At 52.4% G+C, this 19,872-nt stretch overlaps 2 protein-coding genes across 8 annotated transcripts; both read right to left on the bottom strand.

Annotated features, from left to right (window-relative positions):
- Positions 1-368: 368 nt before the first annotated feature.
- On the bottom strand, positions 369-6,175 carry Gba (glucosylceramidase beta). Of its 2 annotated transcripts, XM_036191026.1 has the most exons (11): positions 6,043-6,175; positions 5,562-5,649; positions 5,131-5,322; positions 4,864-5,010; positions 3,591-3,724; positions 3,202-3,374; positions 2,762-2,996; positions 1,724-1,948; positions 1,192-1,355; positions 624-740; positions 369-536 (listed from the first exon to the last, which is right to left on the bottom strand). In XM_036191026.1, exons 1-11 carry the CDS (start codon positions 6,109-6,111, stop codon positions 431-433), a joined length of 1,650 nt encoding a protein of 549 aa, XP_036046919.1. In that variant the 5' UTR covers positions 6,112-6,175; the 3' UTR covers positions 369-430. The 2 variants fall into 2 exon arrangements, with proteins under 2 accessions (XP_036046919.1, XP_036046920.1); XM_036191027.1 differs by lacking the exon at positions 6,043-6,175 and having other exon boundaries at positions 5,131-5,207; positions 5,562-5,621.
- Positions 6,176-13,522: 7,347 nt separating this feature from the next.
- On the bottom strand, positions 13,523-19,840 carry Fam189b (family with sequence similarity 189 member B). 6 transcript variants are annotated; one of them, XM_036190765.1, is made up of 13 exons: positions 18,708-19,840; positions 18,446-18,502; positions 18,127-18,237; positions 17,901-18,020; positions 17,659-17,766; positions 17,045-17,220; positions 16,816-16,915; positions 16,008-16,077; positions 15,252-15,800; positions 14,666-14,734; positions 14,333-14,586; positions 14,039-14,241; positions 13,523-13,943 (listed from the first exon to the last, which is right to left on the bottom strand). In XM_036190765.1, the coding sequence occupies exons 1-12, from the start codon at positions 18,951-18,953 to the stop codon at positions 14,068-14,070; spliced, it is 2,034 nt and encodes a 677-aa protein (XP_036046658.1). In that variant the 5' UTR covers positions 18,954-19,840; the 3' UTR covers positions 13,523-13,943; positions 14,039-14,067. The 6 variants fall into 6 exon arrangements, with proteins under 6 accessions (XP_036046658.1, XP_036046657.1, XP_036046659.1 ...); XM_036190764.1 differs by having other exon boundaries at positions 13,523-14,241; XM_036190766.1 differs by having other exon boundaries at positions 13,523-14,241; positions 17,045-17,217.
- Positions 19,841-19,872: the final 32 nt, after the last annotated feature.

Raw genomic sequence — 19,872 nt, 5'->3', positions numbered from 1 at the left:
GGGGCTGCCATTTTCCTAGCTGCTGCAATAAGAATGCTTAGGTGTAGGCCTGCCCACTGACAGTCGGGTTCCAGAAGTGCTTCAGTCCTTATATTGCTGACTTGTATTGCTTCTCTGCATAGTCCAACTTCCCGAGTCACCCCCCTCCCTAGCTTGTGTTTCACAGTGAACTCACCCTAGACCTCCACATACAACTAGTGCATGGCACACACTTTCCAAGCATGGGTAATTGTGAGGACATGAGGCCTCCACCCCTGGCACATACTAGAAGGAAGACTAAGACCCCCCCCAAACAATTGCCCCTGCACCTGGGTTACTGTGAGGCCACCCAGGCCCTGCTGTGCCTTCTTTAGTCACAAGACAGCAGATGAGCTAACTCTCCCTTTAATGTCCATACTAAGCCCAGGTGCCTGCTCAGGTATCTGGTCCATCACTGGCGCCGCCACAGGTAAGTGTGAATGGAGTAGCCAGGTGAGATGGTCTCTAGGAAGCCCAGGTCAGGATCACTGATGGTGAGAGGGACATCCTTAGAGGAGCTGGAGAGAAGAGAAGCGGAGATCAACCTGCTGTGGCCAACCACCCAACACTGCTCAGGCCCAGACCTGCCCTTGCACGCAGCTTACCGGTTTAACACGACCACAACTGCAGAGCCGTCAGGGCGTATCAGTGCCACTGCCTCCAAGTCATTCTTCTCACTGGCCACCAACCCCACTCTCTGGGATCCCTCGGGAATGAACTTGCTGAATGTGGTGAAGACAGGCATCATCAGGGACTCTGCCCCTGAGGGCACTGTCCCATCAAGCTTTCCCCAGCCTCATCTCTGCTCATGAGACCTACCAAAGCTGCCTGGGGATGTGCAGCTATAGTCCCAGGCATGTGGGAGACCTGGACAGGGGAGAGGAAATGCCCGGCTTTGCTGGGCAACAGTCAGACTTAACTCGAGGCCTCAGCTGTGCTCCTGGGCTTAGCCTGTTCTCCTGCATCACCACTCTTGCCATCGGTCATCCAAGGCTTATCGTGGCTCTGATGCCACCTAGTCACTTCCTGCCTCCATGGTGCAATAGAGGAGGAGTGTGCCCCTCCTAGGTTGCCACCCTCAACACCTTCCTGCTCCTTCATGATACAGGATGATGTAAGCCCAATACAGAAGATAGGCCTAATGTGGAATGGGGATGCCCACCCTTCACTCACCTGAAGTGGCCAAGATGGTAAAACATGGGCTGTTTGTAAAACGTGTCTTTTGGGATGTCTACAATAACGGGGCTGTCGACAAAGTTGCGGACCCAGTTGGGCCCTCCTTCGGGATTCAGAGCAAGGTTCCAGTCAGTCCATCCAGCTACGTGGTAAAGGAGGTTCTAGAAGCAAGGGTAAATGTTAAAAGTGGGTATCCCCAGAGAAAAGAGGTAAAAAGATCACACAAGGGAGTTCAGGGTTAGGGGTGGCTTGTTCCTTTGAAGGAGTGTTCTGTCTCAGTATCTGAGGATTGTGAAGATGGAGGCATCTCAGAGCTGAGAAAGCTGAGGCAGATATGACTGCCTGGGCCCCAAACATAGAGAAAGAGTGATTGGCATATACACACCTATAAAAAAACGATAATCATGGCATCCCACAGTTGCCCGAAAGAGTAAGCTGCCATGCCAGCTGAGAAGGAAGGCCTGTTTGCCTCTTGGATTAGAAAAGGGTCTCAGGTGGTCTGTTTGGGGAAGGAAGACAGGCGGCTTACCGTGATGATGCTGTGACTGTACTGCATCCCTCGATCCCAGGAGCCCAACCGGACACTCTGTTCCCAGAACTTGGAGCCCACACAGGCCTCTGAAGCAAAGAGCATTGTGTTGGGGAACAAACGGTGTGTCTCCCCTAAAGTGGCTTTGGCTGGAGCCAGAAAATCCATGTACCAGTGTACAGCAATGCCGTGAACGTACTTCGCTGCCTCTGGGTCTGACAGTACCTGCAGAGAGCAGGAGGGAGCATTGGGAAGGGCCGTGGCCACCAGTCCTGCAGAGGGGCGGACAGGAACTACATGTCCTGGGAAGTGGTGGTGGAATGGAAGGGCTGGGAGTTAAAATGACCATCCTAGGGGTTCATAGAGACCTGCAAGTCCAGAGACAGTAGTGCCCTGGGCAGCCAGGTCCTGCCTAGGCTGCTCAGGAGTCTTTGGAGCTGGTAAAGTACTCGCCATGCGGAGGACCTGTGTTTGATCTCCAGCACCACATCCACGCAAGGCCCTGAGAACCTAGGACTGGCTAGGTAGGAACAGGTGGATCCCTGGAGCTCAGGGGCTGGCAAACCTGCCTAATTGGTGAGAGACTCTGTCTCAAAAACGAAAAAGCAAAGAACACACCAAACTCAGCTGCTCTTGGTGAATTGTCATTTAAGGCTCACATCTACCCCTACAAGTACATAAAAAAGGATTGAGTGGTATGTGCCTTTAATCCCAGCACTCGGGAGACAGAGGCAAGTAGATCTCTATGAGTTCAAGGCCACTTGGTCTATAGAGTTCCAGGCCAACTAGAGTTATATAGTGACATCCTGTCTCAAAAAAACAAAACAAAACAAAACAAAAAAACAGGCGGTGGTGGTGCACGCCTATAATCCCAGCACTTAAGAGGCAGGAGGATGACCACAACTTCAAGGTCTGCCTGGCATATATAGCAAGGCCCTATCTCAACCCTGGCACAGGTAAGGTATCCTAAAATTGTAGCCAGTCATTTTGGATGGTAACTTGGGGTCCACTGGGGCCCCCAGGAGTTCCAGACCTTACCACCTGTGCCCAGCGGGGCAGCAGCAGGCGCTGGTCATCTAGCATGAAGAGCTTGACATCATGAGAACTGTTAGTGAGGGCCGGCCCTAGATCACGGGCAATGAAGTCTCTCTGATGTTCAGCAGTGAAGCCCAGGCACTGGAAGGGGTACCCAGTTATGAGCCCTGCAGTAGGCTCATTCTCCACGGTCACTGCCCAGAACTTTATCTTGTACCTAGCATAAGCATCCAGAAACCTGAAAGAGAAAGGGAGTGCATAATCAAGGCCAAGGAAGTGGACCGAGACCTTGGGAACAGGTGAAACCAGCAATAACATGAAAGCCACAACACGTAGAAAGATGAGCTGAGATGCAAATCTAGAAGTGGAGCGGGCCGAGGGGTATAGACTAAGGTGTCCACACGGGAGCCTGGGACAGACCCATGGCCCCAATGATCCCTTACTTGACAAAGTAATTGGCCCAGGTCCAGTGATAGATATCCCCTGGCTGACCCTTGAGTGACCCTTTCCCATTCACAGCTCCATTTGTCTTGAGCCAAGTGGGTGATGTCCAGGGACTGGCAAAGAGTGAGATGGGGCGTGGGGACATCTTCAGAGCTCGGTGAATCAGGGGTATCTGGAGACAGAAGTCGTGAAGAGAGAGACACCCAGAATTGGAACACAAACTAGCCCGACCAGTGCATCAAGTCCAACCACCAACCCCCACCCTCCTACCCCCAGGTCAAATAGGCTGCAGGAGAAGGTTCTATAGGATGGGCAGAAAGCTCTAACCTGGACCTTCCCAGCCCTCAGACAGCAACACCAATAGGTCTGAAGCAACTGGAATGCCCACCTTGAGCTTGGTGTCTTCTTCCGGGAGGCTGAAGTTGTACAGCTGGAAGTCATTGGGGGTGTCAGCATAGGTGTAGATACGGATGGAGAAGTCACAACTGGCCATGGGTACCCGGATGATGTTATATTCAATTCCTGCAGAAAAGGATGGTCAAGATAGGGACATCTGAGTCAACAGAGTATGGAGCTGAGTGTGGTGGCACCATGACTGTAATCCCATCCCTCTGGAGGCAGAGCCTGCCAGATCCATGTGAGCAGGCCAGCCAGGGCTAAAAGCTAAGACGCTGTCTCCAAAAAAAGAGCGAGTATGGAAATTGACTTTAATCACGTGTTAGTCCTCTACATGTTAGACCCCCTGGTCTCATTCAATAGGGTCCCTTCTCCAAAGGGAACCCAGGGTCTAGGTGTAGAATTGTGGAAACCAGAAGCTGAGTGAAAAACAAGCCCCTTCTGAGCAGTTTCCATGCGTTTCCTTGGGCACTTAGCAGAATACCGAAAAGGTGAGGCAGGAACACTTGGGGGCGTGTGCTTGTAATCCCCAGTGCTTGGGAGACCAAGTCAGTTGAGTCTGAGGCCAGACACGCCTACATGGACTGTTCTAGACAAGCCTGATCTACAGAAAGAAACAGGGAAGGGACAGAGGGGAAGCAGGAAGAGAGAGAGAAGCAGGATGGGGATCCAGCTCAGGTGGAAAGAGCTTGCCAAGAACGCATGAAGCTCTGAGCTTGAGTAAAGCGGGTGTGCTGACACACATCTGTAGTCCAGCACTTAGGAGACAGAGGCAGGAGGGTCAGAAGTTCAACGTCAGCACTGACTACATAGTGAATCTGAATCTCGAATACATGAGACCCGCTCGGAGAGGGACAGAGAGGGGAGGGGAGAAGAGAAAGAATGGAGGAGGCAATGTCAGGGGAGAACGTGCAGGTCGGAGGGAAGAGGCTGGCAGGGTGGCTCAGTGGTAAGGGTGCCTGGTGCCAAGCCCAAGGACCGGATTCGATCCCCATGATCCTCCTGGTGGACGGAGACAACAGACACCGGGAAACTGTTCTCTGACCTCAACACCCCCACACAGCACACACACTAGATAATAAAATGGAATAGAAATGTAAAAACTGAAGCCGGGGTATAGAAAAGGTTATCAATTATACTGTGTAATCTCACCCTGCCCTTCCTCACCTTCACTCGAGAAGTATGATTTGAGCAATCTCACCCTGCCCTTCCTCACCTTCACTCGAGAAGTATGATTTGAGCAATCTCACCCTGCCCTTCCTCACCTTCACTCGAGAAGTATGATTTGAGCAGCAGGTCCTGGGTGTTCGGTGACAAAGCGAGGATGTTGAGGGCAGTGGCATCCGTCATGGCTCCTCCAAATCCTTTCACTTTCTGGAACTTCTCTTCTGGCTGCAAGGTCAGTAGTAGCCCTGGGAACACCGTGAGGAAAGAAGGAATAAATCAGTGTGCGGAGGAGAACACACTGATAACTGGTGTGACTTCCAGCCAGGGAACCCAGCTAGGCTTAGAGTGAGAGATACAGTGCTTACCTGTGCCAGTGCGATTGGCCTGGATGGACCCGACACTCTGCTCCATCCGACGTCCACTTCGAGTACTCTCATAGCGGCTGAAGGAACCAGCGGCAGGTAAGGTCAGGGGATCAAGAGAGTCACAGTACGTAGCATTGCAGACACAGACCACCGAGCTGTAGCCAAAACTTTTAGGGATGCAGGGTCGGGCACCTAGAAGGCAGGGGCACAAGCGGACGCAAGCATCAAAGTGGGTGGTCGAGGGGCATGGGTATGCCAGTGAAGGAGAGTGAATAAACAACCCTCACTGTGCCCCCAGCCCATGGCTGTGTCGGGCACTCGAAAGGAGTTACAGAGCCCCTGCTGGAAGTTTACCACCAGAGTGCAAGGTTTCCAAAGGCTGTGGGACAGAGGAAATGTCCATGCTACCATACCCTCCTTGACTCACTTACCATATGCCCACGATACTGCCTGAAGTAGGAAGAAGCCTGTGAGCCAGGCAGCCATGACACCTACCCCGCCCAGGTGTTTGAGACGATCCTGAGAACAGAATGAGGAATGATTAGAAGGTAAGCCCCTCTCTACCCCGTAACCACTCTCCAGGCCAGCGTTTAGCTGCCTGTGGATGCCCACAGCATAGTCTCCCATCTTTATTAGTGACTAGACAATGCCCATAGATACTGCATGTGTTCCTCTGCAGCTACTCTGCTAGTGGGTTTTCTGCCCTTCCCAAAGAAGACTCTCTACACTCTTTTCCCCGTCGATTTCAACCTTCAGCCCTTTCTCTATCTGTGCCTTGCTCAAAAAGCCATGATGGACTGAATTAAAAAAAAAAAAAAAAAAAAAATCTGCCATTCGTTGAATTCTGTAGTCTGGCTGAGCAGAATTCCAGAAGCAAGGTTGACATGGCAAATTGCAACTCTGCCTGCTTACCTTTTCAGAAGGTCTTGAAGACTTGAGCTCCTCAGGGTCGATGAATAAGGAGACTATGAATAAAAACATGGATGTGGACAGGTACCATAGCTATAGGAACCGGACGAGCACTGCAAGTTAATTCCGGCTTAAAGGGGCGGGCAAAGTCATGTGATGACTAAGACAGTCACGTGATACAGGAAGTGAAGCAATTGGAGCCATGTTTGCAATGGGCAGCTGGGTTCTTCCAGGCTGTTCATTCATTGCATACCCTGTGACACTCTGGGAGGCCTATGTGGTTGACAGCTTTAGGAAGAGGCTAGAACAAGGATTTGTGTGGAGAGCTGAGTAGAGGCTTCTATTTCCAAGACAGAGGGGACTTCTAGCTTCCAAAGGCCCCTGCTCTCACATGCACATACCCACACATAGATATACATAACATAATTTAAAAAAAGAAAGAACCCCCCCCCACACACACACACACAATATCTTTGCCCCAAGAGACTAGTGAGGCACGAGATTCAGACAGTTACACAGAGTTCCAGATGAGGTGGGAAGAAATGTTGACAGGTGTACTTGAAGGACTTCCTGAGAGGAATTAGGGCTCTTTGTGACTGAAGGCTTCTCTCCCCAGAAAGACCTCACCGAGAAGAAGGTGGAGGGAGTCACAGTCCGGCCCTGGGTGGCAGGAAGTAGTGCCCTTCCTGGATTCCCTGTTTCATCATCAGATGCTGGCTGGAAAGCTATTCATCTTTCCTCACGATCCTGGGAGGTTACTGAAGTAGCTCAGAACTGGAAAGTGCTGTACAAAGTCATACCTTCCGTGGACACCAGAAGAGGGCTGTCCCTGAGGTTTCTTTGTGAACCACATCAAGTAAGATTTATTGGCAGTGACACATAGGATATGATCTGACTAATTCCAGGTCTCTAAGCCTGTATCCTCACCTGCAAATCAGAGGCAATAGCACAATCTCACAGGAGTCAGTCCGATAAGCCAAGTGGGCCACTTAATAGGCATCAGGAGCTTTATGCTTGTTGACTGAGTCTTTTATGTTTTTATGATTATGACAGTGAAGTCTTTGCCTCTAAAACATTGATTTCTTATCTTAGATTCTGACAGTATTTAAGTATAGTTTCTGGGAGAAACATGGTGTTTGGATCCTGGCAACTCACAGTCATTTGCTGTTGGATTATCATGTTAAGATCGTAAATTAATTCCTCTAAACTTGCTTTTTATCTGTGCCACCTCCTGGGGCTATTTTGAGATGAGTATGTGGAGAACAGTGCTTCCCACTGGATGTTGCAACTGATCAGGCCTGTGTGTATGTGGGGAACCTCAAGGAAATGTTTTTACCTGTACTACACAGCCTCATAGCATTTGTGGTTTCTACTCTGTCACAGGGATAGGTGGCACATTGTCATATTTCCTGAACTACCCTATGGCTATGGCTGTCTGTAGCCACCCTTTTTAGACTCCCTGAATTCCAGAAAGTGTTGCCTAGGACCTGTTGTTCTCCATGGGACCTGACTCCCCTTAGTTCATTCATCCACAATTCCATAGTTTTGTGCTTGGGCCAGAGCTGATTTCTTTTCCCTTTCTTTCTTTCTTTCTTTCTTTCTTTCTTTCTTTCTTTCTTTCTTTTTTTCTTTCTTTCTTTCTCTTCTTCTTTCTGTCCTGGAACTCCATCTGTAGACCAGGCTGTCCTCAAACTCTCAGCGATCTGCCTGACTCTGAGTCCCAAATGCTGGGGTTAAAGCTGTGTGCTTCCTCTGCCAGGGGCTTAATTTTGTTTGAATAAGAACTTGGTTGTTGGTCTGGCAATAGTGGCACACACCTTTAATCCCAGCACTCGGTGTAAGGATTCTGTCCTTAATTATGTCATCAGCCTGGGATGAAGCCCAGCCTAAAAAGCAGGCAGGCCCTTTGTGTGTCTCCTTTTTCTCTTTCTGCTCTTTTCCCTCCACGTGGTCTCTCTGTTTCTCTGGTCCTCTCTCTCTCTCCCTTTCTCCCTCTCTCTCTTAATAAAGCTCTAAAAAGGTAACTATGGCTCGTGACTTTCCTCCAGCACGCTCCTCCGTTGGCAGTGCCAATTAACCAACAATCGGGAGGCAGAGGCAGGCGGATCTCTGTGAGTTCGAGGCCAGCCTGGACTACAGAGTGGGTTCCAGGACAGGCTCTAAAGCTACACAGAGAAACCCTGTTTCGAAAACAAAACAAAAAAAACAAAGTTATTTATTTTAAAATTACGTATATTGGCGTTTTGCTTTATGTATGTCTGTGCGAGGGTGTCAGATTCCCCACAACTAGAGTTACAGATGATTGTGAGCCGCCATGTGGGTGCTGGGAATTGAACCCAGGTCCTCTGGAAGAGCAGCCAGTGTTCTTTTTTTGTTTTGTTTTGTTTACATGGGTTCCAGAAATGGCTGAGCCATCTGGCCCATCTTTTACCCCCTTTTAAAAATTAAACTTATTTTGTTGTATTTATTATAGGTGTGTGCATTTGCCTGGGTGCACCATGTGGATTTCAGAGAACATGAGGGAGTAGGTTCTCTCCTTCCCATCATATGGACCCCAGGGATCAGACAAGTTGTCAGCTACTCTACAATACTGTACTTACTGAAATTTTTTTCTTTTCTCTATTAGTAAAACACAAGTTTCTTTGCAACTGTTGTAGTTTGCTTCTGTAATACACACCAGAACTAAAACAACTTGGGACAGAAAGGGTTCATTTCATTTTACAACTCCCAGACACCATCCATCACCGAGGAGAGTCAGGACAGGAGCTTAAGGCGGAAACTTAATCGGAGGCCGTGGAGGAACCATGGCTGTTCCCCATAGCTTGCTCTGCCTGCTTTCTTATACCTAGGACCACCTGTCCAAGGGCAGCACCACCCAGTGGGCTGGGCCCTTTCATATCAACCAGCAATTAAAAAATGCTGCACAGGCTAATCAGAGATTCCTTCAATGAGGTGTCTTCCTAGGTGTCTAGGTTGCGTCAAGGTGACGAAAACTAACCAACACAGCAACTAATAACGATAATGGGTTGGATCAGTGCAAATGCTGGGAAGGGAAAAGTCAAGACATCAAACCCAGGAGCAACTCGGCCGGAGGTCTAATCGGAGAAACAGCAGCCCCAACCGGAGGCCAAAGGAAATCCCAGCAGCCAAGAGGCGAGGGGGCGTGGCGTGGCCCGGGAGGCAGGGGCGGGGCGGGAGGTGGGCGGGGCGAGACTAGGCCGGGGTGACATCAGGGGGAAGGGCCTGAGTCCAGGAGGCGGGGAAACGGACGGGTGGGGTGGGGGACAGTCAGGACACCCCAGGCGGAGCCAGGCCTGAGACTCGAGGAGGGGGCAGGGCGTGGGGTGGGCGGGGCGCGAGGGGCGTGCCCCTCAGAGCCCGCGCGGGCAGAGCCGCAGTGCCACAATGCGCAGGCGCGAGCCTGAAGGCCGTGACTTCGGTTTAGGAGGTTGAGGTTTGTCAGAAGGTGGGATCCCAGGCTTTCTCTTAGTTTTCATTGGTTCTCCTAGGACAGCGTGGTCTGTCTGACGTGCGTAGCCCACGTGAAGCCTAAATTTGTTCTTGGTCTACAGTGTAGCAGGGATGTGCGGTGAGGCGAGGGTGGCGCATGCGCCACCGAGTCTGTATGGCCGCAAACTGCGAATATGTTGCAGTGGGCAGTCGGGGGGCGATTGGGTCGTGGAGCGCATCCCACGGAAGCGGATCAGGATTCCTGAATTTACGCCTTAAAGAGCCTTGGCATAGTCTCCAAATATCTAGTCTCCAAAAACTGCCCCTGTGGGGCACTCTTCACCTCCCACTTCTTTTTGTTGTCCTGGCTGCATCCCAACCTTCCCTGAGGCTGCACTGTTATGATAGTGAATTATTCAAGAGGCTTTGCAGCCTGACGCCATCTCTGGGCCTCTTCCTTTCCCCATTCCTGGAGGGCATCTCGTTGCTCCCACAGTAGTAGGAGCCGAAAACTGTTGATGTCCTTCCCTTTCGCTGCCACTTGGATAATGAATGGGTTGTTTTTTTTGGGGGGGTGGGTAGCTACCTACCCTATCCTAGCCTTGAACCCGTGGCAATCCTCCTGCCTCAGCCTCTCAAGTGCTGTGAGATTACAGGTGTGAGCCACCATGACTGGCATACTAATCTTAGTTGAAGAAAGATACACTGTGTTAGGTTCAATGAGCAAATCCCTGATCTGGGGCTTATATTCTATGATATGAGACACTGTATTAAAAAAAAAAAAAAAAGTTCTGGAGAGATGGTTCAGTGGTTGAGAGTACTCCTTGCTCTTCTAGAGGACCTGGTAGAGTTTGTATTATCTACATTCAGTATCTCACAGCAACCTATATATATCCAGGGATACCAGGACTCAAGTGAATGTACACATAATAAAAATACATCTTAGCTGGGTGTTGGTGGTGCACAACTTTAATCGCAAACCATCCCCATCCCCACAGGGAGGTAGAGACAAGCAGATCTCCGAGACTTCAAGGCCAGCCTGGTCTGCAGAGAGAGTTCCATGACAGCAAGGTCAAACAAGGAACCCTGTCTCAAAAACAAACAAAACAAAAACATCCTAAAGGTGGATATGGTGGCTCACACTTTTAATCTCCGCACTAATGAGGCAGAAATAGACAGATCTCTGTACATTTCAGGCCAGTCTGGTCTACACAGTTAGTTCTAGGACAGTCATGCCTATGTAGAGAGTCTTTGTCAATATAATAATAATAGTAATAGTAATAAGTGTTAAAAAAAAGAAAAAAGATGGGTGTGGTTTTGTTTTATTTGCTTCATGGGGGATTGACCTGGGGCCTCAAATGCTTGACAAGCACCCCAACACTGAACTACATCTCTAGGCTTAAAATAATTAGAAAAAAATTTGTTTATTTTTATGTGTGTGTGTGTTTGCCTGCATATGTGTGTGCACCACGAACATGCAGGAGCCTGCAAAGACCAGAGAGGGCATTAGACCTGCTGGGACTGGAGTTACAGATAGTTATTGGCCCTCAGGTGAATGCTGGGAACCCAACTCAGGTCTTCTGAAAGAGCTGTAGCATCAATGAGCTGTTTCCAACTCCTTATTTTGTTGTTGTTGTTGTTTTATTTTATTTTATTTTTTTGAGACAAGGTAGGTCTTTGTAGCTCTGGCTGGCCTGTATCTCTGCCTACCTCTGACCCTGAGTACTGGGATTAACGGAGTATGCCACCACACCTGGCCCAACAGCCCCCATTTTATTTATTTTTTATTTTTTGGTTTTTTGAGACAGGGTTTCTCTGTAGCTTTGGAGGCTGTCCTGGAACTCACTTTGTAGACCAGGCTGGCCTCGAACTCACAGAGATCCACCTGCCTCTGCCTCCTGAGTGCTGGGATTATAGGCATGCACTACCATCACCCGGCTTAATTTTTTTTTTTAATGTGTGTGCATGGTTGTTTTGCATGCATGTATGTTTGTGCACCATGTATATTCAGTTCCTCAGAAGCCAGAGGAGGGCGTCAGATTCCCCTGGAAATGGAGTTATTGACAGTTGTGAGCTGCCTTGTGAATGCTGGAATCGAACTCAGATCCTCTGGAAGAGCAATTAGAGTTCTTAACCACTGAGCAAATTCTCCAACTCCAGAGTTATTTATTTAGTTGTTTTTTTTTTTCCAAGAAAAGATTTCTCTGTATAGTTCTGGCTGTCCTCAAACTCAGAGATCTGCCTGCCTCTGCATCCCGAGTGCTGGGATTAAAGCCATGTGACACCACTGTGGTAATATATTGTGTACCCAAATAAAACCTGCCTGAGATCAGACGACAGAACAAGCCACTAGATTAAACACAGAGGTCAGGCAGTGGCACACACCTTTAATCCCAGCCCTAGGAAGGAAGTGATGACTGGGCAGAGAAAGGTATATAAGGAGTGAGGAGAAGGAACTGAAGCTTTCCAGGCTGAGGAGTCCTAGAGGTGAGATGTGGCTGCAGCTTGTTCCTTTGTCTCTCTGACCTTTCAGCATTTACCCCAATATCTGGCTCCTGGATTTTTATTAAAAGACCTATTGGAATTTGTGTTACATGCCACTCACTGCCTGGCCAACTCCAGATCTTTTAAACCTATCACCACTGAGTTACATCCCCAGAAGATGGTTTAGAGGATCAAGATGGCCAAGCCAAGCCTACTGACCTTTAGTGATGGAAGGTAAGAAAAGACTACTGTAAATTGTCCTCTGACCTCCACATATACATGCATTGTGGTAAACACACACACACACACACACACACACACACACACACACACACACACACACAAAGTGATTCTACAAAAAAAAATTCAAAGTCATCCTTAGCCACACAGTTACTCTGAGATCCTTCTGAGCAACATGAGACCCTGTCTCTCAAAACAACCAACAAAAAAGAACCCCCTCAAAAAAGAAAAACAAACAAACAAAAGAACAGAGATACAATATGGTTTCTGGCCAGGCGGTGGTGGTGTACGCCTTTAATCCCAGCACTCGGGAGGCAGAGGCAGGAGGATCTCTGTGAGTTCAAGGTCAGCCTGGACTACAGAGTGAGTTCCAGGACAGGCTCCAATGCTACACAAAGAAACCTTGTCTTGAAAAAACAAAAAACAAAACAAAAAAATGGTTTCTGCAAATATGCCTTGAGTGTTCTTAAATGGAGCATAGTTATTGTTGGGCATAAAAAGCCAGTATCCAAGAGTAGCTCTCCTGTGAAACCCACACCACACATAGGGATATCTTATTGTTTTTTTTTGTTTTTTTGTTTTTTTGGTCCTGTGTCCAAGGTCACGGGGTTGGCTGCACTGGATGCTGAAACAGCCGTCCTAACCATGGCCTTGCCCTGGTAGGCAGAAGCTGGGGAGGGAAGGCTGGCAGTGTGGCCGCAGAGGGCCGTATTTGTTCTGTCCTGTACCTCCTTTTTTTTTTTTTTTTTTTTTTTGAGACAGGGCGTCATATAGCTCAGGCTGATCTCAAACTCATTATGTAGTCAAGTCTGGCCTTGATCTCATCTTCCTGCCTCCACCCCTTGCATGGTGGAATTACCAGTGTGTGCCACCATGCCTGGCTGGGATTGAGTTTTCAGTGCAAACAGTGGCAGTGGCATTTAAAACAAGCTCAGAGCAGTTGGGAGAAGTTCCTGCATGAATGGTCTTTGAATCGTGCCACCCAGCCCCCTGTGGTTTCTTGCTGTCCTTGGACAAGAACAGAAAGAATTCCTCTTCCATGTTTGCACAAGGCAGAACGACAGTTAGAGAAGTCTGAAAGACTGTAGGCTAGCCGAGCGTGGTAGCACACACCTTCAATCCCAGCACTCGGGAGGCAGAGGCAGGGGAATCTCTGAGTTCAAGGTCAGCCTGGTCTACAGAGTGAGTTTCAGGGCTGCCAGAGCTATGTAAAGAAACCCTGCCTAAAAAAACAACAAAACAAAAAAACCCTAAGTTAAAATGTCTTTATAAACTCCAAGTCTGCTTAAACAACAAAACAGTCCAAAAGAGAAGGGGAGAAACTGAAATTTATTGAAGGCTTACTCAGTGTCACAAACATTCAAGTTCACAATGTTTCACAGGTCAGGCAATTAAGGTTAAATAACTTGCCCGAGGTCATGCAGCAGGAGGTGGCAGAGCCCAAAGCCACCTAGATTCTCGTGTCTTCTTGTCCGCCTACCACCACATGTCAAGGCACAGATCAACCTGACCTCAAACCCTCATCCCTTTGCCCCCATACAGTGCCATGGACTACCAGAAGGGGGCACGATCATGCTGGGGGAGTTTACTAAGGTTCCTCCATCAACGCTGTAAGCGGGGGAGGGGGGGGGAGCGGCGTCTCCTCCCATGCAGCACGGGGCAGAAGCTCTGCCGTCCAGAGGGACGGAGGCAGGCGGCGGAGCCCCCGAAGGCAGGCAGGAAAGGAACGCCTGGGGAGGGGATACAGCGGGTTTCTTTTTGAGCCAGCCAGTGCACAGAGGGCTGCTGGGCCCCACCAGCCGATGCCTGTGGCTCCAGCATTCACCTGCATCTGTTCACTGGTACAAGCCCGAATCAGAACCCAGTCTCTCGGCTGCCTCCATTGAGGCTGAGGCTGTGTGGGCGGACGCCCTGCTCCAGCCGGCGGCCGGAGAGGAGTCGCCTCAGGGAGGAGCCAGAGCTCAAATCACCACAGCTTCGTAGGTGGAGGCTCTCCCGACCTGGTCGTCCCCACGGGTTCCTGCGCACCTGGAAGGGGACCCAGAAGAGGGCATGGGTATGGGCCAACCTAAAGCGCCAGGCTTTCCCAGGGATGCCTCCTGGCTCCTCTAACGCATACCTGCTTATGGCCATGGGCTGCAGTCCCCGCGGGATCCGGGGACTTCCTGGACAGCTGGAGGAAACGAGTGACCAGGCCTCGGCCTGGCCAGCTTCCTTTCAGGTCCCCTAGAGAGTGGGCAGGTGCAGGACCTGAAGGCAGGGGGACCTTCTGGAAGGTGGGCACTGGGCGGCGTTTCTCGGCCGAGCGGGCACGTAGCAACTTGGGGGAAGGGCAGCGGGCTAGGCGGAAAAGGCAGGCTTCAGAGCAGAGCCCTGCAGAGGAAGAGAAAGCGGGGAATGTGTGCAGGGCACACGGCGGCCGCACCCTCCAGCTGCCTGCCACACGCCTGACCTGTGTCTGCAGAGGAGACAGAGGCAGCTTCTTCCTCAAGCACTTTGGTATAAAGGTCCCTGAAGTCAGCTGGGGAGAGAAAAAAAGGACCGTGTGAGTGCTACATGGACACACCTCTCCTCCCACCCACGCCCCACCATCCCGAGAGAGCCCAGGCTCAGTGGGACTTCCCTGGTTCTGCATTGCACCACCATTCGAGGGGCAATCATTTCTGCCCACTAGATGGCACATCTAGGGAGATGGGCTCGCCAGTGCTGTCCTTCACTGCTGTGCCCGCCCCCCCCCAGCTCTGTCTGGGGTCCCCAGATGGGATCCGGAGCACTTGCTGTGTGACCCTGAACTATTTCGGGTTGATCTGCTGCTACAACGGAGTGGTCGTGCAGCCCAGGCTTAGGCGCTGTAGAAATGGTTTCAAGAACCAAGTCCTCCTTGGCTGGCCATGAGGCCTCTCTGTCCCTCAGCGGTGAGCACCCAGGAAGGGCACTGCAGGAGGGCGTCACCTTCTTGTCCCCCCCACCCAGGAACCTCCCGGGTCCCAATCTTAGTGGTCACCCTTCCCTGAGTCAGGTGAGGGTGTGTGGCTCACCGGTGTCGCTGGAGGTGGTGGTGATGCCTGGGTCGCTGTGAGACCTCGGCAGCAGCAGTGGTGGAGGAGGTGTCCGGTGAGGAGGCCGGTGCCCGGGTGGGGTGAGGGAACCTGAGCTGTCGCTGAAGCGTCGGGTTGGGGCTCGGGCAGGAGGGGGTGCGGCTGAGCGGCTGCCTCCTCTGGGGACCCGGCGCCTCAGCTCGGGGAAGCACGGTCCCACCCAGGGCGGCCACCCCTCCAACCGGTGGCAGCTGCGCGCGGCGGTGGGGGCACCCAGTGGGGGTGGGGCCTCAGGGGCAGAGCAGGAATAGGAGCGGGCAGCCCGCGGGGGCCGCCGTGGCAAGGGGCTGTCTTCAAAGGGGCCCCGCAGGCCGCAGTCCAGGCTAAGGCAGTAGCCTGCTCGGCTGCGCTGGATGGAGCGGAAGAGCACGTAATCGACGGAGCGCACGGAGCCCTGGAGTTCCAGCAGGCATGAGTCTTCTGATGGGCTAGAGCCCCCGGGGAGGTCGCCGATGGCCGATAACACCAGGGACCCGCTGTCCATGGACACTGTGGGTGGCAAGGGAGCGCTAGGTAGGAGGGCAGCTGCCCCTCGGGAGCCGCTCTGACTCCAGCTTCATCCTCAAGGAGACAGACAGGCCCAGGGTTCTAAGAAGCCACAGTCTTCAACTCCAAACCATCAGCTGAGCTCAACCATGTTTTTCCCTCCTTATGGCCCCACCCTGCCCTGGTCCCCTCCAACCCCACTCTGCTCACCATCTACAATGGAGGCCACCCGCTCACAGACACAGGAGCCATCATGAAACTGAGGATCAAACAGAGTGGCCTGCAGAAGACACGGGAACGAAAGTCCGGCCCTTCACACTGGCATGACCGTTCCCATGCACCGGAAAGAGCTCTGGAGACTGGAGTCTAGACCAGCTTCGTCACTCTGTATGAGTTAGCTGATTTTTGTTGGTTGGTTTTTTGAGACAGGGTTTAACTGAGTAGCCTAGGCTAGCCTTTGAGCTCCGAATCCTGCTGCCTCCACTTCCCAAGTGCTATGTTGACAGGCATATGCCACGACAGCTGGCTTTTTTTTTTTTTCCTCGAGACAGGGTTTCTCTGTGTAGCTTTGCGCCTTTTCCTGGATCTCACTTGGTAGCCCAGGCTGGCGTCGAACTCACAGAGATCCACCTGGCTCTGCCTCCCGAGTGCTGGGATTCAAGGTGTGCGCCACCACCGCCCGGCCAGTTGGCTTTGTATGGGTCACTTATGTCTTTATCTTTCGAGACAAGGTCACTGAAGCCCTGGCTGGCCTAGAACTCTCTAAGACCGGGTTGCCTTGTGGTGCTTAGTGCTTCTGCCTCTCCAGTGCTGGGACTACAGGAGTGAACCATCATACCCAGCAGCACATCTTTAATAGAGGTATACTAGTTCACCTCCCACCCACCTCAGCAGCTCCAGAGCAGATCAGAGATGAAGTGGGTGTGCTACAGAGATCATGGGAACTGCGGGCATCCCAATCAAGCAACTTTCCAAGGCTCTATCCACTGCTCCCAGCTGCACCAAGCCCTCTCCTCACCTGGCTGTCTCTTCGTAGCCCCATGACGGCCTCGTAAGAAGGAGGGCAATCAGTAGGGTACAAGGGCACTGGGCTATCCATGGAGCCATTATACGTGATGCTGGCAGGATGAGGGAGAGGATCAGGGCCTGGAAAATAGCTCCTACTCCACATCTATGCCTCCCCACCAATCCAGGCCCAGCCCCAGTCCTCTCCCTCAGGTCCCCAGCAAGACCTCACCCAGCCTTACCTTTGTGCATCTGTTTCTGAACTGCAGGTATACTCTGGAGGATAGTAGGGTGGTGGAGGCACAGGAGGGACAAATTCCTCCAGGTCCAACATGGTGTGGAGGAGAGGAGCTGGAGGCGATGATGTGCAAGCCAGGGGCCCTAGAGGGCCTGAGACTGAGCGTTCAGGGGCCAGCTGCTGGGAAGCAAGCCTGGTTTCAAATTTCTTCCCTTTCTGCTATTTTTATGATCCTAGCGCCACTAGGAAGATGCAGTCCCAAGCCTCCTGAACCACACCCAGTCGCTTCTTCAACCTGTGCCCACTCAGTACCTCCAGCTCTGGCTCTACCCATCAATCCCTCTTTTAATCTCACATCCATCCATGATTATCACCTGCTCGCTGTCACCACAGGCCTATTCATCCTTTATCCCTACTTCCATCTAGGACCTTCTTGATTTCTCCCCACCCAGTCTTCCTCACTCCTGTTGGCCCTAAACATCCCTGCAATAAATATCCTCAGGTGACCCAGAGCCCCAAGCTCAAAACCCAGACCTGTAGCTACTGCTTTGCAAGCCCAGTCCCAGCACACACCCCTGCTGCCTGCCACAGCCCTGTCTGCTTGGGCCTCCTTCTCACCATATGTACCAGATCCAGGGAGAAGATCTGGACACAGCAGACAATAGCCGAGAGGGTACAGATTACTGCGGCACAAATGGTGAGCCCACAGACACTGAAGAGCAAGTTCTGGAGAAGGAAAGATAACGGTTGAGGGGTACACCCCACATATTTGAGCCTTTGAGAACCCCGAGAGAGGAGGCAAGAAGGAGAACCAGGATGACAGCGTAGGAGGGAGGAATTGGGGGGGGGCGCATGTTCACCTTGAGGGCCCCTCGCGCCTCATCACAGGTGGAGTTAAGGGCAACTTTCAGCTCCTGGCCCCACTGTGGACAGGGTCTGTGTAGAGGCATAGGGGGGCAGCACACACAGACCTTCCCTTCCTGTGTGGGAGTGGAAAGGGCAAGGCAGCCTGGATCAGAGCAAACTCAGGGGTCCCTCACACCTCCCCTAGCCAGTCCTTTCTAGGTCCCCCACCCCAGACCTCACCATGGAGCATTCTTGGAAGTCCCGAGCCAGCTGAGCGTTCTTACAGGAGAGAACAGAGCCAGCCATGCTGATCATGACACAGAGCACCGAAAGCAAGGAGAAGAAGGAGATCTGGGAAAGGAGGATTGTCACCTCAGGGCTGGGGCCTTCACCAGTACCTCTCTTCCACAGAATGAGCCACCCTCTCTTCCTAAGAGACACTTTCTGCCAGCCTAGCACCAACTGGAAAACCAATTCCCTTCCCGAGGGCATAAAGGGTATCTATCCCCGCTGGTGTTGGGCACCTGCCTCCCAGTGGGCGTTGGGCCTTGGCACCTACCACTAGAGTGAATGGACGCTTCCAGGACACAATGCCAACCAACCCGGAGAACGCCAGCTAGGGACAGAGTGGGTACAAGCTTAGCCTGGCAGGAGAAGCACCTGAGTGAGCCCCTCGCCACAGGATGATGCCCCCAGCCCTGCAAGGAGGGAGAGGACCCGGAGAGGAAGGAAAAACAAGCTTGTAGGCTTGCAGGTGAGGAGGGGTGGGGCCTGAGAAGCTTCACCCACCCCACTACTGGTACACTCTTTACCCAACTCACCGAGAACCCAGCCCAAGACGGGCAGGACCTCTTGATGCTCTCGGTGGTGGTGACAGAGGAGGCCACCATGCTGAAGGTTACCACCAGGATGCCCAAGAGCACCTGGGCCAGCCCCAACGTGAGCAGGGCCTGCAGCCAGGGTCGGTGGAGGCGGAGATGGGTAAGGCCCCGGGAACTGGGCCGGCTGGTCAGCGAGCGGCTGGAGTCACTAGGCGAGGGCATCATGCCTGCCGCCCGGTTGCCCATACCTCGCTCGGTCCCCCTTGATACTGGGGAGCATCTCAGAGGCGCCCAAAGCCCCGTTCTTTATCCTTTCCAGCGCCCTCGCTGTAAAGCCCACCTCCTGGCTAGGTCCTCTGGGGCATCGCCCAGGGACGCCAGCTGGAGGAAGGCCCAAAGGAGGGGCGTCCCGAAGGGACAGTGAGGGGCTCCCTCCCCACCACCAGACGGGTGCCGTGCCCGGGGCAGCGAAGAGGACGCGAGGGCACCGGCTCATTGCATTTCCTTAATGAGGAGGGGTGCCGAGAAGGGCTGATCCCAGACTGAAGACAGAGGAGCGTTCCGGAGCCCGGGGAAGGGTGGGGAGGGCAAAGAGGGATGCAAAGTCTACAGAAGAGGAGGAAGGTCTGCATGCAGGGACTAGAGGTGCCTTTGGTGATCGGGGCCGCCTGGTGGGGAGAGGCCGCGGAAACTGTCTCCAGGGTCGCGAGGCCCGCTCCCCTCCCCACCACGCTCTGCTCCCTCAGCTCCTCCAGCCGCAGCAGGTCAGGCTCTAGAGGCGGGGTGGGGGATGGTGCGTGGTGCGGACGAGGGGTGTGGTGGCTGGTGCAATGCATCTCGGGAGCTGTAGTCTGAAAGCAACCCAGGAGAGAGGAGGAGATAGGGAGAGGCCCTCCTCCAACCCTAGCCTCTTCCTGAAGCCTGGCTGGTCAAGGATCATTTCTGTGCCCATTTTCCGCCCTACCCAACACTTCAGGTTCCCAGGAGGCAGAGTTCTCAGCAGAGGTGGCTGACGGCCCATTATCAATGGGAAGGGGTGGCAAACTGACTGGGCTGGGGTTCCCCACGTCGCAGGCCTCCTGTCATCCCACCCAGTTTGCTAAGTGCAACCTGTCCTGTAGACTCTGCCGTCCCTCCACTCAGTCCCCCCTCTCGACACTTTCAA

The sequence above is a fragment of the Onychomys torridus genome, chromosome 6, assembly GCF_903995425.1.
Source record: "Onychomys torridus chromosome 6, mOncTor1.1, whole genome shotgun sequence".
Taxonomy (NCBI): domain Eukaryota; kingdom Metazoa; phylum Chordata; class Mammalia; order Rodentia; family Cricetidae; genus Onychomys; species Onychomys torridus.
Note: the sequence above shows the minus strand (reverse complement) of the source record. Positions and strands in the feature narration are given on the sequence as shown.